Source organism: Falco naumanni, chromosome 9 (genome assembly GCF_017639655.2).
Source record: "Falco naumanni isolate bFalNau1 chromosome 9, bFalNau1.pat, whole genome shotgun sequence".
Taxonomy (NCBI): domain Eukaryota; kingdom Metazoa; phylum Chordata; class Aves; order Falconiformes; family Falconidae; genus Falco; species Falco naumanni.
In genome coordinates this window covers 34,923,316-34,948,596 of record NC_054062.1, presented here as the reverse complement: position 1 = coordinate 34,948,596, position 25,281 = coordinate 34,923,316, and the positions used below count along the sequence as shown (strand labels likewise).

At 44.1% G+C, this 25,281-nt stretch overlaps 1 protein-coding gene across 4 annotated transcripts; it reads left to right on the top strand.

Annotated features, from left to right (window-relative positions):
* The first annotated feature begins 1,583 nt into the window (after window positions 1-1,583).
* Window positions 1,584-24,699, top strand: LOC121093475 (hexokinase HKDC1-like). 4 transcript variants are annotated; one of them, XR_005829588.1, is made up of 19 exons: window positions 1,584-3,003; window positions 6,997-7,159; window positions 9,520-9,668; window positions 9,758-9,877; window positions 10,669-10,764; window positions 12,101-12,200; window positions 12,842-13,025; window positions 13,601-13,756; window positions 14,454-14,687; window positions 15,388-15,692; window positions 15,985-16,133; window positions 16,217-16,336; window positions 17,958-18,053; window positions 18,150-18,249; window positions 19,240-19,423; window positions 20,085-20,240; window positions 20,720-20,953; window positions 21,593-21,829; window positions 23,676-24,699. XR_005829588.1 is itself a non-coding variant. In XM_040605820.1 (18 exons), exons 1-18 carry the CDS (start codon window positions 2,941-2,943, stop codon window positions 21,735-21,737), a joined length of 2,754 nt encoding a protein of 917 aa, XP_040461754.1. In that variant the 5' UTR covers window positions 1,584-2,940; the 3' UTR covers window positions 21,738-22,440. The 4 variants fall into 4 exon arrangements, 3 of the variants coding, with proteins under 3 accessions (XP_040461754.1, XP_040461756.1, XP_040461755.1); XM_040605820.1 differs by lacking the exon at window positions 23,676-24,699 and having other exon boundaries at window positions 21,593-22,440; XM_040605822.1 differs by lacking the exons at window positions 1,584-3,003; window positions 23,676-24,699 and adding an exon at window positions 4,555-4,682 and having other exon boundaries at window positions 21,593-22,440.
* Window positions 24,700-25,281: the final 582 nt, after the last annotated feature.

The following is a 25,281-nucleotide window of genomic DNA, read 5'->3' as shown; positions in this document are numbered from 1 at the left end:
GGGGTGCCAGACTCAGCAACCAGTGTTGCCACTGCCTTTGATACCTCACCATAGATGCATTTCTCTAGCAATAAAATGCTTATTAATATGGTACCTTTTTCAGGAGGTAACTGGTGCCTGTTTAGTTGCTGTACTCAACATTTGTCTGACTTTTCCCACTGTATCTGTGAGCTCCTTTTCTCTGCAGGCCTTTGACTGCGAGGCTGTGGGAGGCAGCTGGGCTACGTGAGCACCAGCCTCCTCAGGATTTTCCATTGTACCTTGAGACAGTGTTTGGAGGGAGAACTGCAGGAGAAGAAAGTGGAGAGAGGGGTATTGTAACTTTGAAGTCTTGTTGGCTCTTGCAAAGGGGGAATGGTTTGTGGCTGTAGTTGGGTATAACTCTAACAAAGGGAAAAACCAACATTGCCTGAAGCCTCTGAGCTGCGTGCAGTTGGAGCTGATCTGTTCACTTGGTCCTGGATTGTTTCTTCTGTACTGGCCAGAATATGTACAGAATGGCTGTAACATATTTGGGTATTGGGCCCTCAGTGCATTGAACCACTGTCTGTGTGGAAATGAGCTAATGTCTTGTCTTGTCCTGCACAACAGCCTGACTGAAGCTAGGGTGCACCAGGGATGAGCGAACAAGTTATGCAGTGATTCTGACATGTCAGGTATTTAACAGAGCTTGCTGCCAGTTTAGGAACGTTTAGATCTTTGAGACCCTTTCCAGCTGCATCCGTTAGAGAAAGAAAGAAAAGAGAGAATGAAAAATAAATCTACTGTATTACAGACACAATAAGCTCTGGATCAAAGTGGGATGGAGCTTGAAAGGTGATGTTTTCAATTTTGCTGGCCAGAGGGGTTGTGACTCGGATGGCATGGGTAAACAATGAGGAAAGAGACAGTCCCTCTGGGAGTCAGTGTCTGACTTAACGAGCCAGCAGTTATTAAAAGATGAATACAGGACAAGTGAACCGTGCTTTCTGGCTGGTAGTGTGGCTTTTTTTCTTCTTTCTTTTCTCCCTTTCTCTTGAAGATCAAAGGCCTAATTTTAGAACAAGCCCTATTTATGGACTGTTCAGCCACTCTGTCTGCTTTGCTCTTGTTCTAGAATAGTGGAAATAAATAGAGCTGGCAGGATCTCCCAGCATCCAGAGCTCATCCTTGATGCAAGGTTGGGGCAGGGGGCGAGGGCAGAAAGACCTCAACCTTTCCTAGCAGAGGTTCTCCATAATGTGTCTCTGCAGAGGGAGTTCCCTTCCCCTCCTCAGCTCTTTCAGTCTTTCCTGGTGATCACAGGCTGAAAAAATGTAACCTGTGACTGCTCCTGATGTTCAACAGAGCTGTCTCCTGATCCATGCCTTCATGGCATACTGTAGCTGCCAGGAATGGGCAGAGTCCTCTTTCTGAGACTGGTGCAGAGTATAGAGTTGAGTGGTGTTTTGTGTGTCTGTGGATTATACTCCTGTTCATGCAGCCCAGCATGATGATCAACTGTACTTTTTTTACAATAGCAGGAGATTGTTGGGTCCGCTTCAGGCTATGAATTGATACAGCCTGAGATCCTTTTCTGCTAACTGGCAGCTTCTGACCTGCTCTGGATCTGTGTAGACAATTTTCTACTTCTGCTTAGTAGTTCTTTGTGTTTCCTCCCATTACTTGGCAATCCCTCCGCTTCCCATCTCCCTTTTTCCCCCCTGCCCCGAGGCTGTTTTTCTAATTTATCAAACTAATTTTTAATTGTAATCCTGTTATGCAAAATTTTGGGTGGCAATTGTCTGCCAGTGCAGTAAGTACACTCAGTGCCAGCTGAAATACTGAACAATAATGGGGGAAACACCGAGTGTCTGTGTGGTTTGAGAGTGAGTCTCTGTAATTACCCTATGAGAATGCCCCCCCCCCCTTTTTTTTTTTTCTTCTTTCTTTTCTTTTTTGTTTCTCTCCTTTGTTTCACGCAGTTTCCTTCGGGTGATGTTTTCATTGTCCATATCACTTGATACAGTAACAAAATCCTGGAAACACTTGTTTATTCAGAATGAACTTTGGAGAGTAATAGTTACAAGGCTGTCAGATTCAGCTGTGATGGTGTAAGGAAGCTGCTCCTGCTGTAGGTACTCTGTGCTGTCTGTTAAGAGTGTTTATCGAGGCAGTCAAATGTCAGTACTGTTGGCTGCCAGGTAAATCTGTTCCCTTCCCAGGTTTTGCAATACCGAGGATCTGCATTGGTCTGAAACTTTGTCTTCACGGGAGGTGAAGGGAGAATATTCTGTACAAAACCTCTCTGCTGGAAATTGTGCAAGAGGTGTTTCAGCTGGGGGCAGGGGTCTGTGTGTCTCTTTTCTCCTTTACACGGCTGAAGCTTAATTGGAAAAAAGCCGCAGATAAGGGTACACTGTGTAGTACCAGAGTGGAGTTCATTCATGCAGAAGAGCTCGTCTTGCAAGTGGGAGTGCTGAGCAGAAGGAAGAAACCTCCTAAAATCGTCTCTTAACTTTCCAGACACCCTGCAGCACTTTGTTGCACTCTGTGCTGGTGGGAGCTGGTCAGCCCCCCAGGAATGAAGCGGGGCAAAGCAGGGCAGGCTGCATAGCAACTACATTGCGAAGTGGTAACAATTCCCAAGTGGGGCAGTTACAAAATCGATTTTTCTCCCCTTCAGCTTGGCAGCTCTCCAGGTGCCTGCTCTGGCACAATGAAGTGTGTAGCTGGGGAGGGAGGGACTTTGGGTTGATGGAGGGGGGTGATACAAAGAGACAGAAGTTTAATCGTTGAACTGATCACACTGGATGGATTTATTTCTGGACTCAATTTCCCAGGAACTCCACTAGTATCACCCTGGGGGAAATGCTTCAGCTGAAGTTTCTCTAGCTCCAGCTTCGTGAGTAAAAGACCTGTCGCTTTGGAGTTACTCACAGCAGCTCTGTCACTACTGACTCATCCATCTGCTTCAAGAAAATGTTTGCTGTCCACTTGCTAGCTTTCCATTTCACAAAGCTTAAAGAAGATCAAATAAAAAAGGTAAGATGCAGCCTTAGCTGATTTCTATTTTGAGAACTGCGTTACTCAGGTACTGTGGGGTCTGCAGTACATAATGCAGACTAGATGATGGCTTTATCTACTGAAGTCATACAGCCGAATGGGGTAAGAAGTATTTGGACCCTAAACCATCTGATGAGTGTGAAAATATGTCTGGTTAGTGCTTTTCCCTGCACAATTATAAGTTCTCTTCCAGTAATGGAGCAGATGATCTTCGGTAGGGAAGAATGGTGTTTAAACTTTGTCTGGCATGGGGTGGTGTAGTCCAGAGGGCAGAAAGGAACCTCTTGCTGAATTGCTTTGCGAGTGTAGTGTGAAGAATGGGGTTTCTAAAGCTGTGTAGGAATCAGTCACTCATGTAGCAGGAGTACAGAAGACTCCTGGGGTCCTTGGGCCAGGTCTTCTGGGACTCAAGAGGCAGTTGCAACTTGTGTTGGTGTGGGAGAAGTGCCTATGCCTCCTCTCTGGTTGTTCAGATCTGGCTGATCACTCTGATATTTGTAGGCATGACCTTTAATTACAGTAGGAAAAGCTCAAGGTGGCCCAGATCTGAAGCCACCGGTACTGGGAGTGAGCTATCTAATGGTTGCTCTTCCCTGATCTACTTTCATGGCCATGCTGTAATGGGTTTTTGGCTTTCAATCATAAGACCACGTGGGACCTGTAAGCTTCTTGGTTTCTAGACATGTCCCCAGCGGGTCCTCTGTTCTCTTGGTGTCTCTTGGTGTTCTCTTAAGTGCTTTGTGGTGCCCATTGCTGCCAGGCTCTGTCCTGTTTGTTTTCCAGCCAGCTGGAGGCAGGGCTGTCTGCAGATGCATGGCAGTGCGGGAGATCCAAAGTCCTGTTGGGTAGATCCACCTGCACCGCTGAGCTCTCATCCACAAAGCGAGCAACACTGGGTTGCCTTCTCTGCGCCCTTGCTTAGACATGGAGTGGCTTGTTCTTTGGTGGGGTTTTTCCAACTAATTCTGCCTTGAAAAGAAGTGTTCCAGGAGAGGTCCTGGTATCTGAACAATCAGATGTCTGTGACTCTGTCCCTCAGTCATAGCCCTTTTATCCCCAGGGTTTAATATGATCAGAAGGGGCCCCCAATGCCCTTTTCTTGAGTGGGGATCTGACCTAAGATCTTTCATTTAGACAGCAGTATTTCTTCTTACTTTTTACTAAGAAAGGGGGAGACCTTGTGGAGCAGTGCTTGGGTGGAGTGGGCTCTTTAGAGAAGCATCCAGAGTGTAGTTGAGGGAGGACTTCCCTGAGGTGAGGACTTCCCTGAAGTGAGGACAGTGGAGGGGAAGGGGCAGAGGTATTCTGGCAAAGCCATTTAAAAAAATTAAGTTTTTCTGCTAGATACAAACTAGCCCTGCCTGAAGGTAAGGAACCACATGCTCTTTAGAATTCTCTTTTAAGAAGCCCGGGGTAGGTTGTATGGAGCAGAGCTGATTTCTCCCTAATTAGTAAGAAGGAATGCCTTCCCACCTCTCCCTCCCCAGGCTTATTTGCTCTCTGGTGGCAATAACAAGAGCCCCCCTGCCATGAAGACAATGCTGTTCCCATAATTGAGGCAAGACACTTGAAAACAAGGACTGTCCTTGCGCGGTGGGAGGGAGGCAGCGAGACAGAACGTTGCACAGCCTGGCCGTTCCTGTGTTTACAAGCAAATGGTATGTGAACAGGCCCTTGCTCTGGTTGTAAATCAGGCTAGATAGTCAGCAGGCTCTCCTGGGCTCTGACTTATCTGGTTCCTCAGAGAGGATTGTATCCTCCGGCGGTTTTAGGCGAACAGGGTGGGAATGCAATTTCTATGGGGAACAGGGAGCTAGTGCATGTTCTCTGCAGACAGGTATGGTCACTTTTATTACTGTTTAGGTTTTTTTTTTCCACGGGGACTTCAGGCACAAGGTTGTCTGGGTCTGTGTGAGAGTGCATGAGTGTGGTACGTTTCCAGTCTTTTATTATTATTATTTTTTTAAATTTTAATTTTGGTATGCCCAAAAAAGCAGTGCTGGTGCTTGGGGTGGTGGATCCTACACAGTGATGGGGACTCAAAAAAGCCTTGGAAGAAATCAAGCGCTTGTGCAAATGAGAGCTACAAAGAAAGATCTAAATAATGGCCTTTTCAAGGCACACCTGTATCCAAAGGTAGCTGCTGCTCATTGCTAATTGCATCTTGTAGTTTAAGACTTTCTCCTCTGTGTGTATATGTTTTGCTGTTAGACAAGTGCTGGAGTTACTTTCAGGGTCCTGGCTCTTTCAGGTAGGTCATTGCTGAACATCAGTTTAAAATGAGAATGTGAATAGGTAATTAGTTTGTGCCTCACTAATACAGGTGGCCAGTCCAAATTTGAAGAGGACGATTTATCTACATCCTGCGTTCTCCTCTGTTTAAACAATGCTACTTTTTAAATCTTGCCTTATTGCTGGTGGAACTTGTTTTGTGCGTGTTCTCCCACAACCCTCTAGGCTTCCATATGTAAATAGGACTGATGAAATGCTCTGAACCGATAAAGCAGCTTAATAATGTAGCCCGTGGTGCAAGAGCCAAGTGTCTGTACTAGCAAAACATCGGAAGCTGTCCTGCCTCTGCCCTACCTACTGCTCTCTGGCCCTGCATCTTATGTTGTGGGGAGTAGGATGTTAACACAGATTACCTTTCAGGGAACATCCAGCTGTGTGGAGCACAGAATTATTATGCCTGCATCGTGTTTGTTCATACAGCACCGAAGCCTGACTCCCCAGTGGAAAAGCGTTTGGATGTTGACAGATTCTTACGTTGCTGTGTTAATCCTTTGTTGTACCCAGCTATGTGGTTTCTAGGCCACCTTACCTACAGCAGTGTATCCAGCCCTGCAGGCAAATGTCAGTCCAAGCAGTGTGTGGTCCTGAAGAGGAAAATCTTCAGTTTTGCTCTGATGAAGCTGTACAGAAACACTGATTAGCTTCTCTACCAGTTTATCTGAATGAGTGTCTGCTAGTTCTTAGATATTTTTGATTTCCTTTAAATTCAACTGGCTTTTATTTTGATGTGTGCTGGAAGTTACATTGCAGTATTAGGATATTGATTGCACCCAAAAATATGTTTTAGGTGTAATCCTAGAATCACAAGAGAATGAAGCATAGAGTTGGAGTGAGAAAAAGGCTTTAAGCTTCAGCCTGGCATGCCAACAAAGTTAATTGTCTGTGGAGTGAAGCAGTAGCTGAATAGATGTTTTCAGGTTGTGGCTGACACGCTTGGGTACTGATGGCATTTTCTGGACCTGACTCAGAGAGGTCACATTCTCACCAGGTCAAGATGCTTTGCAGTTCTAGTTCATTACATGTATTGGAGGAGACGATGGTGTAAAAACAGCTTGGTCAGGGTCTCAAGCAAGTCTCAAAGGCTTATGTATATTCGCAAGTTACTAAGCCATCAGAAAAGATGACTAAGTTTTTGACAGTAATTCACCAAGGCTGCATTAAACGTTTTCAAAATAAAGTTTTCAGAAGAGTAGATGCTCTGATGATGTTCTGGAGCTTGCTTGCACTGATAATCATGAGAATTTAGGTGCTGAGGTCAAAAATGAAATGGAGTTTTAGAATCAGAAAGGTGGGGTTTGTGTAGGTGGTATGCTCACCTTCAATTTGTTACATATGTGAAAGGAATTATTTTGTTTCCTTAGGATCTGTTTAGCCTCATGCCCATCAAGCAGGTGGGAATGAGCATAATAATACTTGTCCAGCATAATGCAAGGGTGCTGCTAGAACTGGAGTTCAGGATTTTGAGATCCTTCATGCCAGACTACGCCCCTCTTGGTTAGAAAACTAGTGCAGGTGGCTAGGGAGTTCCTGCATTTTCTTTGCTTGCAGAGTTAAAGGAAGCCCCCCCCCCAGTACACAGAGGAGAGTCCTTCTACAGTGTAAAAGCAGTGCTCATCCCAGGCAGCTGCTGAGTGCTGAGGAGCTTGCATGCCTCCCGAGTAACGCCTTTCATCTTTCCAGGTTGACAGGTACCTGTATCACATGCGTCTCTCCGATGATGTCTTGCTGGATGTGATGGCTCGCTTCCAGGCCGAGATGGTGAAGGGCCTGGGGAGGGACACGAACCCCACGGCAACAGTAAAGATGCTGCCGTCATTTGTGCGCTCGCTTCCCGATGGCTCAGGTGAGTTCCCCCTGCTCCATCCCAGCAGTGCTGGTTTAGGAAGATGATGGGTTGCTGTCAGTACTCAATGATAGGCACGGCAAAGGCACAGGGCAGGCAGCGGCTGAAACAAGGACCGGGTTACAGCCTATCTCCTGTTGAGAAAGCAGGTGCGTGCTGAGGAGACAACAGCTTGGGGGAGTGCTTGAAGAGGATTTTTTTCCCTGCACCAGGTAGATTTTGATGTAGTGCTGCTCGTTTGAGGAAAGGACCTAGTAAGTGCTCAGAAAACGGCCTCTTTTGTCTGCAAATGTGGCTGTACCTAGTGCAGGCCTTGCTGCAGGAGCTGTGGCTGGACACGGCAAGGGCAGCCTCTACAGCTCAGACCCTGCAGTGCAGCGTGCTGCAGGTGTGGAGATGTGGGCACTGCTGTGGCCCTGGCATTCATGGAGCTACAGGGAAGGCAGGGCGCTGCAGTGAGATCCCTCAAATCGCAAAGTGGCAGCAACGTGGCATTCTTTGACCTATGTTCCCCTCTCAGCTTCCGAGAGCAAATTCTGCACTGCTTTCTCTGTTGCCTCCAAAAGTGATCCCCTCCTTGCCTTCCTTGCCTTCTGCACTGGGGAAATCCGCTTCTGCGTGGGGTCTACCAGGGAACAGCCAGCTCTCCTGCAGCTGTATCCTTGTTTCCAGTTGCCCCTGAGACTTAGAGAGGGAGAAAGTGGTGTCCTCTGGGAGGATATGAGGTGAGGCAGTGTCTAAAAGCCTGTCTTGTCTGGAGAAATATGGGCATTCAGAATAACTCCTGGCTCAGCTGGCTCCTGGCAGCGCAGGTTGACAGAAAAGTATGTTTATCCTAGGTTTATCCAAGTCTATGAATTTGTGCAGGACACTGTGTCTAGCCTAGGTCAGGACCTGGTGTATAACAATTGTTCAAAAAACTTAAATGTTTGCTTTGTACTTCATTTCCACAGGACTGTATTCCTTCTGAAGGTAATTTTCCTACAGTCAAATGAGAAATAATGGCTTTAGTGGCATACAGGGAACATTTGGAGGCTAGTTCCCTGAAATGAGGGATGTCTGAGAGAAATTATGTATAATTGACTCCAACTGTCTGGCTGTATCTGGGCACTCCTCCTTTTGCTACTACCTTCATCAAAGAAAAAGAAATTTTAGCTTAATCCTTGCTATCTCAGTGACTATTACTGGTCCTGAGGTCTCATATGGCACTGACCCTGCCCTGAGATAGCAGAGAGCCCCTGAGGTCAGGAGACTTGGAAAACTGCATATAATGTCATCACTGTCGCAAGACTTCATGTTCCTGAAGGCCAACTTTGGACAACGCTCTCTTGGCTTGTGTGACCTTTCTGCTGTGTCAAGGACATGCTGCAGAGTCAAGCTGGGCTGTGTCTTATTGACATACTAACTATTTTAAGCATCACATTGATTTTTCTATTTTTGCTCTCTTGCAAAATCCTTACTGGTTGTCTTACTTCCAGACAACACTTCCAGCAGGTTTAAACACCTCGAATGTGGCAGGATTTTCCCGTTTGCCATAGCAACGAACTTTCAGATTTTTCAGTGCCCTCAGTGTTGCTACCTGAAATGACCCACACGGAGCATCAAATCATTTAGGTATTAATGGTCTGACTAATGTCACAGTTTACTGAGTAACCCAGTTTGCCTCCTCACCTTTGTGATATCTAACCATGGTGTTAACAGGTAGAACTTCCTGTTTCCTTCCCTTTTGGGGCCAGATGGGATAAAATTTAGTCAGGCGTTTGGGCTGTGGAACAAAGATCATGCACGGCTATGCACATACCACTGCATTTAGGGAAAGGCCTTCCTCTGTGCACGGGATAGATAATTGTTGTATTGTAGAGTCAGGCCAAATTGTCCTTCCACCTGAGGTCTCCTGCTAGAGACGAATGTGTTTGAGCTAAGAGCTGCTGACTGAGAAACTGAGAAACAAGAATGGTACTTGTGCAGAAACACCTAAAGGCATTTGGAAATGATTGTATTGCTTGACTTTGGGTGGAAAATTAGTCTTGCCCCACTTGGAAGTTGACTTCTGCAGTGGGGCCAAGTCTTAACACGTGACTGCAAATCCTGCATCCTTTACTGGATGTGGGTAATGATCTGAAACTCCCGTTTCCCCACATTTCAAGCTAACAGGAAGGACCTGATAACCCTTGCTTAGGGTTGCCAGCTCTTAGCCTTCCTGGTGATGCTCCCAGGCCCATGGGATAAGGACCTGCCGTGACGGGGCAGGAGAGCCTGTGGCCATGGTGGGGGAGGGGCCCTGGGCTGTGGCCTTCAGCATGGCATCTGGGCCATGCTTCTCAGCCATCACTGGTGACAGTTGCCCACTTGTGTTGCAGAGAAGGGTGACTTCCTTGCTGTTGACCTGGGTGGCTCCCAGTTTCGTGCCCACCAGGTGAAGGTGTTCGATGATGGGAAGCAGAGCAGCCAGCTGGAGAGCAAGTTTTACCCCACACCCAAGGAGGTCATACAGGGGAATGGAGCCGAGGTAGGGCACGCAGGGTCTTCTGTAGTGGTGCTCTGCTTGGGTGCATGCCTGCTGGACACAGCCTGACTGTCCTCTCCTTTCTTGTGCAGCTCTTCGACTACGTTGCTGACTGTCTGTTAGACTTCATGGAGACCAAAAACCTGAAGCATAAGAAGTTACCTCTTGGCTTTACATTTTCTTTTCCATGCAAACAGGCCAAATTGGAAGAGGTAAGATGCAAAAAGAAATGTTATTGGCAAGCCTAGCTCCTTGCAGACCCCAGAGAAACTATTGCATGGGAGTGTTACCCTGTGGCCTTTTTGTGGGGTCATGTTGACATAGCTCTCTGAAGAAGGCACGGATGACCATTAGCATTTAACTAGATTTGACTACCATTCAGACGCTCTTTTCTGATCTCAAGGTAACATGATTTTTAAGCTAAAGCTATTCTTTTACTTGATCAGTACTCAATTCCACAGTAACTATGTGCCCTTGTATGAAGACTTAGACTGTAAAACATACTTTTGTGTTCTGAAGTTTCTTTTTTTAAATCATTCTCATTCAGTTTCTTTTTTACAGTTGATGCTAAATAGGCAAGAGCTGTAGCTGAGCTGTTTGAGAGGCCTCATGGGGAAATGAAGGGCTGGTTGCAATTACTTTGTGGTCTTTTATTCTAGTCTCTCTCTTATTTCTATGGATTTGTGCTTTGGGTCCCAGTCCTACAGATGGTTTGTACTTAATGCTATTAGTTTGTGATGAGCATCAGTAAAGCTGCACATGCTTAAAACAAAGCATGGGGAGAAGCATTTGCAGGATTGGGACTTTATTGCTGTACCTGTTCAGTTGTGTTTGTACTGACAGGCACCCCAAGGTGAGATGTTCTACTGTCACTTGTTTTGACCTGCATTTTAATTTGTGGAGAGATATAGTGGGCTTCTCCATAGACTGGTCTTGGCTGTCTTTGTGACAGGTTTGTATGCTAAAATTGGAGCTTTTGGGTCACCTGACTGTTACTTTGCAGGGTGTTCTTCTTGCCTGGACAAAACACTTCAAGGTCCGAGGAGTTCAGGACACAGATGTGGTCAGCTCTCTGCGCAAGGCCCTCAGCAAGCATAAGGCAAGTTTCATACCTGCAGGAGGCGAACCTGAGTGGCTCCAGATTTTCCTCCTTGGGAGATCAGCTCTTGGCGTGTGGGTTGCTTTGGGAGTTGTCAGACGTCCTTCAAGGTCAGCCAGTAACAGATGTCCAATGTGGCTGTATAGCTAGTAGAACTGTCTTGGATGTCCCTTGGAGCTGAAGCCCTGGAAGGGGACTCGGGCTGCCCCAGGGTGGTCTAACAGTGGTGGCAGCTGCACGCTGTAAATGGGTCTGACTGTGACCGTGGAGCAGCATGGCCCCGCTGTCTGTCTGAGCTAAAGGGAATCTGTTGTGAGCCTATTTGATCAGATGCGGATGCACGCTGTGTTTTGCAGCCTGGCTTGTGAGATGAAGGTTGGGAAGGGGAAGCTATCAGCTGGGATCAGCACGCCTAACTCTACCAGGGCTTGCCCATCCACTTCATTCTGTGAATGAGTGGTTAATTGTTAAGGTCAGCTGTAAGACATTATTAAATCTGCCCTTGAACTAGTATATAACTTTGAATAACATTATGTTTTAATATTTTGGAAAACCTTGTTTTTCATGTTCAGTGCTATTGGTAACACCACCTAAGAAATACAAAGCATCTTTCCATACCTTGGCAACTTTGTAGTAAACAGGAAGTTATTCTACTGGTTTCTTGCACGGTAAAAATCTAGCCTTGGTTTTGGTTCACTTCTTTCTCTGCATCAGTCTTGCTGTAGTTAGCATGAACAAAGCATCTGAAACTTCCTGGGTGAAGTCCAGCCCCCGCTAGTGTTGGCATCTGAGTTACAAGAATCCCTTGATAACTTCGGTTTTATGTTATCAAGTTACCTCAGTGTGAAAGGAAAACTGCATAGCTTTGATGGAAAGACTTTTTACTTGAGTGTGATATTGGCGCATGGCCTTGTGTTGAATAGCTGCATTTATGTGTGTATATTTTCTGTCCCATTTGGTGGTGTCTGCTCGGGCAGTTGGACGTTATCGTGTCGTGCAGCCCATAAAGACAGATACATGGGTGCTAGCATATCACTAAATTCAAACCAACGACATGTTGCTTATCTGACAAGTGAGGATAGATTGGGGAAAAACAAGTCCTGCAAGCAAAGATCCTGGCTGGCCAAGCACTTGAAAATTCAGAGATGTTGCTTTGCAGGGTTGTGGGGGGGATAGTGTTACAAAGGGAAATCGTGTGTCTTTCAGCTGAAGAGCTTTCCTGAACTAGGCCTTCAAAGTATGACCAGGGGAGTATGTCTGCATGATGTCGCTTTAACACACAAGATGCTTTCTAAGCACTTTTTTTTCTGTTAATCACACATCTTTATGCTATTAGGACATAGATGTTGATGTTTTGGCACTGGTCAATGACACTGTGGGAACCATGATGACTTGTGGATATGATGACCAGCGTTGTGAAGTTGGGCTCATAATTGGTAATTTTTCCTGTTCACTAAGCAGGTTTTATTCCCCCCTTATTTTTAATTCTAACAAATGTGGAGTAGAAGAGAGTGTCCCAGTACAGGAAAGAGCAGGAAGAAAATGGAAAAAACAATGGTCAGATTTTCAAGCCTGGCTGCCTTCTGTAAAGCAGCTGTTTTTATGCTGATCACATTGCCATCGAATACCACAGTCCCCATTTTGTCTGGGTTCAGTTGTGACCAGCATACTAAAATTTTCTGCTGACTGTAGAGAAAATTACTGTCTGTCTGTCCAGAGAAAGCTGAATTCCTCTCACGTCTGGTAGTTAGTATCAGCTACACTTTCCACAATGTCTCCTCTTTGTGCACTGTGGTGGCTTTTTTAAGGCACATAGACATAAATTTGAAAAAGAAAAAATAATTTTAAACAAGTCAAGCCTTAGAATAATGTCAAAATTTTTTTCACTCACTTTGAAATGATTATTTAACAACTGCAGGTGGCTTGATATTAATATCCTGTACCACAGGGTTATGTATTTATATTTTCTTCCAAAGACAATATACTGACTTATTCCCAAACACGTGGACTTAAAACAAACAAAAAGCAAACCTGGAACAAACAGGTAATTTATCTGCACTGTCTCGACCACGCACAGGGACTGGCACCAACGCATGCTACATGGAGGAAATGAGGCACATCGATCTGGTGGAAGGTGATGAAGGGAGGATGTGCATTAACACAGAGTGGGGTGCCTTTGGAGATGACGGTGCTTTGGACGACCTCCGTACAGAGTTTGATCGCGAGCTTGATCTGGGATCTCTCAATCCTGGAAAACAATTGTAAGTGATTTCCTGGCTGATTTGCCTCAGCAGTCTGAATTAACTGACTGTGTTTCCAGCGTATGCCAGGAACCCCTTTGGAACAGGAATCCAGTTAAGTGAAGCTGAGCTGGCTTGATCCTGGTCCTGTCCTATTCAGACCTTTTCCTTATGGGAAGGGTGGGTACCTTTCACACCTCCCTGCCTCACAGGCCCAAGGAATTGCTGCTGCAGTTGCTGGTGTGTTGTTAAAAATAGGTGGTTGCTCTGGTACGATGCTGTGGAGGGGTAAGGAGAGAGAGAAGGAAGGTAAACAAAGGGCATTTTAAAGCCTGGTTTATCAAAACTACTTCTGCTGGCTGAGCTGCTGGCAAGTTTTTTGAAAATTCTCTTTTATCACTCACTTATCTTGAGGGGCTGTTGCTGGGTCCCAGGACCTCTGGATGGCATTCCATCTACAACCTAGCTCCCAAACCCCTTTGATACATGCTTAAATGTGACCAGCCTGCATTAGAACAGAGGATGCTTATATTTGAACTTTTCATAGCTCTGGGTAGCTGGTGAACACCTGTAAGCCTTCCTGTGTCTCATTCCAGGTTTGAGAAGATGATCAGCAGCCTGTATTTGGGAGAACTTGTAAGACTCATTCTCCTAAAAATGACAAAGGAAGGTCTACTCTTCAATGGGAAGGCATCAACAGCTCTGCTTACTAAGGGCAAGATTGAAATGAAACATGTGTCTGCAATGGAAAAGTAAGAACCTGCAATGTGCTGTTTGAGAGTGGCTGTTAGTCTTTCACAAGCACAATAATGATAATGAATGTGTAATTACAATCTGTGAGTAGTGGGAACAATCCTGAACTGCTCAACTTGATTTTGCTTTTGCCTAGGAGAAAGGTTGATCTTTCTGTATGTAGGAGTTGGTGGAAGCTAAAGTTTTAGCAAAGCACCACAGCAGCAAATGTATTGTTAACCATCACAGGTGCAGGTTGGTTAAATAACCTCTTTGGAGACCTGAGTGCATGGGATGATTGTGACAGTTTTCAGCTTCTGTGGTGTGGGAATACTGGGGTTGTGGAGATGTAGTGCAGACTCTGGATCAGGTAATGGATGACTACATGGAAAACTGACAGATTCTGGTGTTTTGAAGGTGAATCCTGGTCTCGTCGTTACTCCAGGAATAATTTTCTTTGTTGTATTGAGTGAAGCTGTATGTCCGTTCCTGTGCTCTCCTTCTATGGACTAATTAGAAGTCTGGTATCTCCCCCAGGTACTTTTGGGAAAAGTGCAGGAAAGGCATTACTGGTTTATGGGAACCAATTATGATGCTGCCTGATGGGTTGTGCCCTGGTCTTCTCTCGTTTCTTCTTAGGCCAACATGCAGAATACTGATTTATGTGTTGCCTCAATATCCCTGTGTTAGATGATGTATTCTTTTGTTTTGCTGTAGATATAAGGAAGGTCTGAGCAACACAAAAGAGATCCTTACGGAGCTGAACTTGATTCCCTCTGAAGAGGACTGCATTGCTGTTCAGCACGTCTGCACCATCGTTTCCTTTCGCTCGGCCAACCTCTGTGCTGCTGCCTTAGCAGGCATACTGACCCGACTGAGAGAGAATAAGAAACTATTAAGGATGCGAACCACTGTTGGAATTGATGGGGGACTCTATAAAACCCACCCCCAGTAAGTAACTAAAGAGGTTTTGGTAATTGTTGGCCACATGTTGATGTTGCAAAGAGTCTTATATGTGGCTTTTCAGAAAACTGCTGGTTTTGGGGTTGGGGTGAGATCTGGTAGAGTGTGAAGGATCAGACTGGCTTGGTCATTGCAAAGGTGTCTCAGGAACTTTAGAACCTGAGGGTGGGGTGGGACCAACATGACACATGGGATAATGGTGTCTGGGGAAGAGCATTTGATTCCTCAAGGTGACTCCTGGGCCTCCAGGGCACTTGCAGTTCACTGGGTTTTTTCTTTTCCTTCTTTCTTCCCCCTGCCCTGTTTTTGAACCTATGCTTTCTCCAACTGGAAACTCGCCCAAACATTTCTCCCAAACAGGATGGAAGTCTGATTCCAGATGGAGACTCACTCTCTGTGCTTGTGCCTCTCTACTGTTGCCTGGCTTTTCTCCAGTGTCGCTCTCCCTTGGCACTGGTGCTTGTTTAGAGGTATCTTCACATTCCTGTAAGTGTACAGGTTCTGCGGAATAGCCAGAAATCAGCATCATCGTACCCATTTCCCAGATCTGTCTCTGACCTCGTGCTCCTCTTGACTGTGCTTCAGCACTTGTGTTGTTGGCTGTGTGCATATATTGGAAATGTATGTGATGTGAAGTAAACCATGCATGAAGTGCTTGTGAGAGTCTAAAGAAACTCTGTTCCTGTAGATACGCCAAACGCCTGCACAAGGTGGTGAGAAGACTGGTCCCGAACTGTGATGTTCGGTTCCTCCTTTCTGTGAGCGGCAGCGGGAAGGGGGCTGCCATGGTCACAGCGGTGGCGTACAGGCTGGCCGCTCAGCGCAAGCAAATTGATGCCACTCTTGCACCATTTCTGCTGTCCCTGGAGACCCTCAGAGAAGTTAAGAACAAAATGAGGACTGAGCTGGAATACGGGCTAAAGCGAGAGACGCAAGCTAGTGCCACAGTGAAGATGTTACCCACATATGTCTGTGGGACACCAGATGGAACAGGTGAAGTCACTTCCTGATCACCTGGAAGTGGTTCAGGAAAGTAGCTTGTCTGTTTTCTGGGAAGAATATGCCAATTATTCTGGCAGATGCCAGGGTGATATATGTTGGCAAACTGGTGCTTCCTGCGATGTTATCTGGCTGGCCCTTTAGCCCCATGTGAGCAGATCAATGGGATAAATGCCATAGGAAGCAGTGTGCTATCATTCTTGGGGATATGTGGCAGAGTATGCTGTGCTGACTGGCAAACATGTGATGAGAAACACCAAAATGAAATACCTTTCTTCTCTTGCAGAGAAAGGAAAGTTCCTTGCCCTTGATCTTGGTGGGACAAATTTCAGGGTTCTGCTGGTCAAAATCAGAAGTGGGAGAAGAAGATCAGTGCAAATGTATAACAAAATCTTTGCCATTCCTTTGGAGATCATGCAAGGGACGGGGGAAGAGGTAACCTCTAATGAATGTTTAACTGATCCAGGCCCATTGCATGGGATTACTGTTATATTTATATGCTTTTTCTTTCCTTCCAGCTCTTTGACCATATTGTCCAGTGCATAGCAGAATTTCTGGAGTATATGGGGATTAAAGGTGCTCGATTGCCTCTGGGCTTCACCTTCTCCTTCCCATGCAGGCAAGCCAGCATTGACAAGGTAAGAACTGCAACACAGAATAGATCGAATGGTTCAAATGGCAACAGTGCATCTGCTTGGTAAATGACATCATTTTGGGTGAGGGTGATCTGCTGGTTTGGAAATTGCAAGCAAAAAGCTATTCTTCTAAATGTTTTCTTTCAAGTAGGACTTCCCAACGTTGAAAAGATAGATAGATAGATAGATAGATAGATGCGTGCAAATTAGACTTTGGAGAGAATATTTCACCTGTTTTACAGGAATTTTATTACTCTACTGTGCAAGTTAGTTGTGTTTCGTGAGAAAGTTATTCTACATGGATATGGGAGGTAGAACTTTCATCTCTTGTATCTGATAAGAGGTGGATGTTACTTGCTCTTATTCTATAAAGGTTAAGTCCTTATGACAGCAAAATGACTACATATTTGTAATAGCCCAGGAATCTCTCATGCTGCCTTATCGCTACGATGGCAAGTGGTAACAAATGTCTCCTTTTACTTGATCAGCTACAATCCCAGGGTGTTTTCCTACCTGTGCTGCACGGGTCTGACTGTATAATGTCTGCACTACATTAGTTTCTTCCTGTTGAGTGTCACTGGGCAGAACTTGCTTGTTCAGCTTGGAAGGGTTGGCTTTTTGACAGATATCATATCTTCATCTTTCCAGATCTGATGTAAGAGATTATTCTGATGCATTTCCACAGAGGGGCAGGGAAGGTTGTACTGCTTAATTCTAGACAAATATGTAGGATATTGGGGAAATGAGAGACTTCTATTTTATTGAATGTTTTTATGCCCTGGGGGGTTTCAAAATAGCTTCTAAGTTTAGAAGCTAGTTTGCTCTGTCTCAATGTCCAGATCACAGTTGGCAGTATAACAATAAGACTTGGTTGGTTGTGGGGAGACCACTCAATATGCCTTCCAGACCTACAGTGTAGTATTTAGGTCTTGGCAAAAGATGAGGAAACAAATTCCACAGCAGTGGTGGCAAAACGAGTGACACACACTTGTGTCAGTGTCCCATAGTATGTTGCCTTCTGTGTTTGGTCTTTTAGTGTTGCTAGAACTTGAGGATTTTTTGAAGAGCAGCCTTTTCTCCCAGTTGCCCTCTTTTTTTTTTTCTTATTTGGGCAGACAATCCAGAGTCAAATCTACTTCTGTTAGGCCAGGTTGCTGTCCAAAAAGAAACAGATTAGTGTTGCCTGGAGTAGTGGGATCATACCAAATGTCCTTCAGTAAACAGGCCAAAAGTTAACAGCAGATGTTCATTGATGGTTTTTGGGTGTTTAATTATTCACAGCAAAAGTATTTTTTATGGTCTTTCCCCTACATATAATGCAATAACTATGTGCGCAGGAGGTGAGGTGAGGTTTTCCAAATGAGAGTGTTAGAAGGCACTGAGTTGGCAGTGTCTTGATAAACAGCTGAGTAAACCTGGAGTCGCTACCAACAGCAAACGAGTAACAAAGATACATGTGCACACACTCTGCACTAGACCCTCGCAGTAACCTGTCCAGGGAAATATATTAGTTAAAAAAAAACACCAAACAAAACAAGAAAGAGTGGAGACAAGAAAAGGCTGATGCTTGGAACATACAGTCCTCTCTATCTTCACTTATGATTTTCTTTCTCTTCTGTTTCAGGGGACGCTTGTGGGATGGACAAAAGGTTTCAAGGCAACAGACTGTGAGGGGGAAGATGTTGTTGATATGCTGAGAGAGGCCATCAGGAGAAGAAATGTGAGCTACTACTCTCTTCTGCTATTCTTTTTGGTGTATTTAATGCACCCCTCCTCTTCCTCCAGGACCCACTACTGATTGTCACTTGTGTTTTAGGAGTTTGACTTGGACATTGTAGCAGTGGTGAATGATACTGTTGGGACAATGATGACATGCGGATATGAGGATCCAAACTGTGAGATTGGCCTTATCGCAGGTACAGTGATATTGAAGTGACAGTTGCAAGAAGAGAGCATGTATACAGGTGCTAAGCTTCACACCCTATTTTGGAATTTGTATGACGTCTTTTATTTGAATTTGATATATGGTATTACTACTCACACGGGATTCTCAGCAGAAATGCATGGTATTCAACAGAGAACATATTAACACCTGTAGCAGATAGAATCCTGAATCTGTTGGACTTTGGTCATATCTCTGATGGTGGCCTAGCAAGTGTGTGCATGGTAAAAGAATATGAGAACAGCAGACAGAGCATGAATCTTTGTTTTGACTAGTATATGGATATTTACTGTATAGTCAGGTCATAGGCCTTGGAACAAACAAATATCTTTAAAAATCTGAATGGATTCTTTTTGGGCTTCTAGATGATTCCCCCAGTAGGTTGCTCCAAGTTTTCAGCCAGAAATACATCTAAGCATGTAAGACCTGAAGCCTCAGTTGGAAAATAGACTCTTCTGGCAAAGTGCAGTAGCTGTCTCATTTTGTTTGGAGTACTGTTCCTTATGTTAGTTAAATGTAACCCATGTTGCAAGCAGTGAGGCCCTGTTCACCAAATCATTTTGGACTTGGCAGCTGCTTGACTGGCTGCTAGGCTCTTGACAGTGTTTGCATGCTGTCATGCAAGATGATTTGTGGTGTGTTACAACCAGACTGGCAGCAGTGACTGATCAGTGCTTGCCAACGACTGCCAAATCGATTTCTGATCTGTAACAGAGAGTCTTCATTCCTCTGCGCTGCAAATTTTCTGTGAAGGACCCATTTTACTTGGTAACATTCTGTTGTGATAAATTACAGCACTGTTAACATTGCTGGCTAGCACTTGCTTCTGTAAGATATGGAGACATCTTTGAAATTTCAGATATGGAGAAGAGAGCTTTTAAAATGATTGCTGCGATCATCTTTCATGTGTTTCAGCTGCTACTTCACTCTTGTGGCTGAAGCCTTGTCACTTCTTTCCTCCTAGGAACAGGCAGCAATGTGTGCTACATGGAGGACATGAAAAACATAGAAATAGTGGAAGGGAATGAAGGAAAAATGTGCATTAATACAGAATGGGGAGCATTTGGTGACAACGGCTGCATTGACAACATCAGAACAAAATATGATAAAGAAGTAGATGAAGGCTCACTAAACCCAGGGAAACAGAGGTAAACGTGATGGTCCTGATGCTAAGAGCCTGATAAAGTCAGTCTTTAAGACACACTGGCTGCTTTTTAAAATGTGCTTAGTGAATGAATAATCAGAAAGGAAATTTTAGTATTACATTTCATTTATTGCATGGTAAATAATGCAGATATTCAGAAAAAAACCAAAGATGTACGTTGTTTCTGTTACCACAGCACTGTTGTCACCTTAGGGCAGTTACCAATCAATGCAGCTCTTGCTGTGTTCCTCCTCTTGGAGTGTTTTTTTGAGGGTAAAATACAACTTGTGCAAAATACAACTTGTGCAAGAGGATAGACGGAACTCGAATGTTCTTAATTTGATGAAGATGGCATTGATTACGTATGACACACTGGTGAATGCATGGGGGCAACAGGGAACTGTCTTTTCAGTGTGGACTCTGGCTTTAACGCTGTGTTCTGTTTAATATTGCAAGGTTTTTTTCTAGTTCTGTTACCTTTTAACATAGGTAAATCTGTTTATTTAAAACCAGATTTTTGATGGTTGAAAGATGGAGTTCAATGGCTATTTCTCTGCAAGCTTAGACTTTTTTGAGTTGATAGGGTGTTTACATACCACTCATGTTAAACAGAACTAACATGCCATCTCTTTAAAAGCACATATTTTTCTTCTATTACATAACAGGTATGAAAAAATGACCAGTGGAATGTACCTAGGTGAAATAGTAAGGCAAATTTTGATCGACTTAACCAAGCAAGGACTGCTGTTCAGAGGACAGATTTTGGAATCACTCAGGAAAAGAGGCATATTTGAAACAAAATTCCTGTCTCAGATTGAGAGGTAAAGTTCTTGGATTTACAAGGTTTAAATCCTTAAGGTCTTCTGGGACCTCTAGCAAATAGTCTTCTGCAAGTGTGTGGAGCTGTTTCCTTCAAGAAGTAAATTATAATTTTCTTCTTTCCTTCTATTTGAAGCCCTTTCTACTTTTGAAAACCTTGGAATGTTAGTGTCTCAGCCTTGAGATCAAAAATAACACAAGTGGCTGATCTGGCTCAGCTCCCTCGTGACTTTGGGAGTTAGATGAATAACTGCTAGTTGTGCCTTCTGGAAATACAGTCTAACATAGCAAAGGGCATGCCAGGAGCAAGTTTTCCATCTGAATTCAGACTGGCATCTGCCTTAGAACAGTTGGAGAGTGTTACAGTTGGAGAAGTGGTTGCATTTCCTTTGGATCATGGCAAAGTCTCAGCTGAAAGACTTGCGTGCCTGCTGAAGCTTCCCCTAATGCCTTGCTGTTGTGTGCGTTTCCCTCTGCGCAGTGACCGGCTTGCCCTCCTCCAAGTCCGGCGAATTCTGCAGCAGCTTGGCCTGGACAGCACGTGTGAAGACAGCATCATTGTGAAAGAGGTGTGTGGAGCTGTTTCAAAAAGAGCTGCCCAGCTCTGCGGGGCAGGGCTGGCAGCTGTTGTAGAGAAGAAGAGAGAAAATCAAGGTGTGGAGCACTTGCAAATCACCGTTGGAGTAGATGGGACCTTGTACAAGCTCCATCCACAGTGAGTACCTTGGTACCACTTCCCTTTGCTGTTGGCTTGTTTGCAGTTTGAAAACATACCGAGCTGTACCAGCTTTCTGCCAAGATGATAAATGAGAGAGAGGATAAAAATCTAACGTATTTCCCTGCATCCTGTCATTTCCCTTGCCTACCTAAAGGATCAAAAATTGCAAAGCCAAGTCCGGTTACCACTGGGAGGCTCTTTTCTGTGGGGTGTTGAGTGAACTTACTCTTCTAATATTTATTTTCCCACGTTGTGGGGGATTTCCAAAATATCCTGGTTTCCCAGATGGAAAGCTGTGTTGAGTTTTTGGAGTTGGGTCATTATTTTGTGAGCAAGGCCTACAAGTAATGCATTAGCTTTTTTGCTGGGAGAAGAGAGCCTCTTCTATGATCTTTAAAAGCAAGGGGGTTGTCTGGCATCATGCTGAACAAAATTAAAGTGGAGAAATAGAATTAAAATCTGATTGTATACAGAAACTTGTCTCTCTCATGAATAGGAGGAAGAACAAAGAGATGCTGTAGAGAACCAGTGAAAGATGGCTTGAGGTCATGGTTCCTTGCTAACAGATAAATATAAAGATCTCGGATCAGAAAGTAGCTGCTAAAATGTTCTGTTCTTCTCTCCCTTTCCCTCCAGTTTTTCTAGGGTCCTGCAGGAAACAGTGAAGAAACTGGCACCTCAGTGTGACGTGACTTTCATGCTTTCTGAAGACGGAAGTGGAAAGGGAGCTGCCCTCATCACTGCAGTAGCAAAAAGATTGCATAATATTGGACAGAAGTAAAAATGAGAGGTCATTTCAGCACTGCCAGGCGTGTGCACTAGAGATTTGCTGAGACGTGATTCAAGATAGCTTTGCCAGACACCAGTACACAGGTACCTGTTTTCAAGGAGCAGCTGTTTTTTTGACCAACCAGGATTGTGGACTTTTGTCCTTTGATAACTTGGATCAGGTGTTTCTGCTCCCCACTGGCATTATGTCTTGGCATACCACAACCTACTCAGTTCTGTACTTCCTGCAATCCATCTATAATGCACATGGGAGAGTGAAAACAAAACAAGCAAACAAAACAAAACAAGAAATCAACCACAAATGTGTCATTTTTACAATGGCTTAATTAAGCTACTGCACCACAACTGAGTTTATCACCAGTTTCTTAGGGTTTGCGTGTATTTTAGTTTTGGCTTGGCCTGGCTTAAGGAATATTGAGATCCTGATGTTGCATCTATCTAGTGGACATATTTGCTCAATGCTTCACAGGTTTTACAATAAATCTGCAGGTAAAATAAATTAATGGACTTTGGTCAGTGATGCTCTCCCCTCTACTACATTGGTTGCAAGTGTATTATAATGTAATACTTCCCTTGAGTACAGGAGACATGTTTAATAGATGAATGTAAAGGAAAAAAATATGATTCCACAAAATACCAGTTGTATCAAAATACCTTAGTGTATCTGAGTGCACATAAATCTGATGCTGGGTGGATTCTGACTGTGACTGATTCTTTTGATACTGGGAGGAGGAATTTAGAAGCAGTTACAGGGTCTAACGTGTCTATGACAAGGCTACATAGTGAGTATGAAATCTGTTACTCATTGGGCCGCCAAAATAGCTGTGTAGAAAGAAAAAAAAAATCACCTGAATTTTTTAAATTCTCTTCTTTGTTTTCCCTTAGTTATCTGCTTGCCTGTTTATGAGAGGATAGTTTCCATTCCATTCCATAAAGAAAGGACTTCATCCTTGTTTTTCATTTTCTCTTGCCTGCTGCTCTGCCTGTGTGTAGTCTGCTGTAAATAAATCTGTGGTGCTGTGAGCCTTTGCTTCTCTGTCTAGTGCCTCTTCTGAGTTGTGAGAAAAACGTGCAGGCAAGTGGGAGCTTTCTTTAAACCTGTCTATAACAGTACTCAACAGCGCTGCAGTTGTTACAGAGTTGGCTTCCAGATAGAGCCCATGCACTTGTGTGACCAAATGTCCCTTGCCTGATTCACCTATCTCAGAATAAACTGAAATAATAATGTGGTACAGAGAAGCAGCAAATCTGTAGCCTGCTGTTCTCTGTTCTCAAGTGTTCCTGTATCTCCTTTAATCCTCTCTTCTTGAGTATTTGCTTCCTCTCAGGCTGGCAGCAGAAAGTGGGTCCAAGAAATGTGCTTTAAGTCTGGTTAGGTGAAAAGTAACTGTTGTGCAGAGAGATAAGCGGTTGCGTTTATGTAATAGTCTGTACAAGGCTGATGGGTTTAAATTTAGCAATGGCAAATTCAAAATTTGAAGCTACAGACCTTTCCTGGTTTGTAGTTTCTAAAAGAGACATGTCAACAGCTCTGTGTCTGTTGGAGTCACTGCATGGATAAAAAAATAGTACCTGGAAATAGTTCTCACTTCTGAAGGAGTTGCTCATGGTGCTGAGCTCACTATACTGCGCAATTGGGAAGAGACAAGTTGTGAATTCATATTACATTTAATGTTTTCCTTCTCTTGTCAAGAAGCAGTATTTGAGTTTTTCTTTATATTTCAGAATCCACAGAGCTACAGAAATCAAAGCTTACTATGTAATGGGGGCAGAATTATTTGGAAACAAAGTTTTTTTCCTGGTGATGAGCAGGTTAAATTTTGAGGGGCTGGGTGTGGAAGAAAAAAAACCACAACAGGTCTTGGGGCTATGTGGGGCCTAGAAATAGCCTAGAATAGCTCTTCTGCATTGGCTGTTTCTCCCCTCGCAGTCTGAAATCTTGTGCTGTCTGTAGTTTTGGGCCCTTTTGGGGGAGTGGATTGTGCTAATCTGCAAAAGTGCATCTGTGGATGAAGGATGTCCCTGTATATTTGGAATGAGGTGATGCGGACTTGCCCCAGGATGGCCACGTGAGTATGGTGCACGGTATCTTTTGCACTTTTATTCTTAAGTCTGTTCTGCGTTATCAGAATGCAAACTAGTAACAAAACAAGGTGAACCCCTTGCATGGATCCTTGCTTTACACTTAGAGAGGAATCCTATATTGCTCTGATTTTTATTTTTAGTCTTCTTTGGAAATCAAATATTTGCACAGGGTCAGTTTACACCTCAGCTGCAGTTGTTCGTTTTCTGCAGTAATTAGGCCCACACAATAATATTTTTTGCATCTGCAGTTTTTTTCCACTGAGTCTGTGGGTGTCGTGGAATCCGATCACATGAACCTGAAACTGCTCACAAAGTGCTTGGCAACCTGTGGCTCTTGCTGAGGTCCCTAAGGCCCGGGACACGCATGCGCTTGCCTTTTCCACAGGCTGCTGGCTTGCTCTGAAGTCAGGCAGCTCCCACGCAGCTCTGAAACACATCTGCTGGGCAGGGAGATGGCATCCAAGCTGGGAAGGCTGCTGCTTTCTGGAAGGGAATGAGCAAAGATTTGCTGGGCAAGCCTGGAGAAGAGAAGGATTGACTACTGCAGGATTTTACCAGGCATACAAAAGTCACTTGTGGTTTCCCAGGGATCCCATAAACACACTGACACTTTGGCTGACTCTGAAACAGAATGTTCTCCATCTGGGTAATGATGCAGCATCATGTTCCTGATTATGTTGACATGTGGAAACTCAAGGACTGTTGCAAACTTGCAGTCTCCCTTGTATAGATTTTAAGCCGCTGAACCAAAACCCTTCTCTGCACATCATATGTGGTGATTCATTTTCAAACCCTAGCTTAAAATAAAAGTAGAGGCCTTCCATTAAATGTAACACAGCATACCGAATGCTGAAGAATATGCAGTACAATTCGTGGCATGAAGTTGTTAGTCAATTTAAAATAAAATGGGATTCTTCCTGTTTCATGTTTAAGATCGGCTTTTCTACAGCTCTTTGGATAGCTTTGTGGTGCTTCATTTCCATGTGTTTTGTGGGTCTTCTCTCCAATTAATATGTTTAGTACTTGTTGAACTTACTGATTTTGTTTTGATGCTGCTTGAAGATGTGAGCATCCTTTTTCAGATCTAGGTCATACATTTGATTTGGAAGGTTAAAAGATCTTATGTCACAGGTGTGATAGAAGTATTACTGGGTGGATGTACTAAGGTTTGTGCTTTTCAGAAACTCCCAGTAGATGGTTGCAGTTACCCTTTCATCTGTGGGGAAAAGATGATCCTAAAGATGTTTGTCTGCTAGAGAGACATTTTGGTGGCTACAGATTTGGACAGCGCTGGTGCTTGACTTGTAATTCAGAGAAGATGCAGTTACAGCTCGGTGGTGACATATTCCCTTTGTCACTTTGACAAAGTTCAAAAGTAAATATAGGATCATTTGTAAATCCTTCAGAAATCCTGATTAGCATAATCTCCTTTCTTGAGAAATCAATATAAT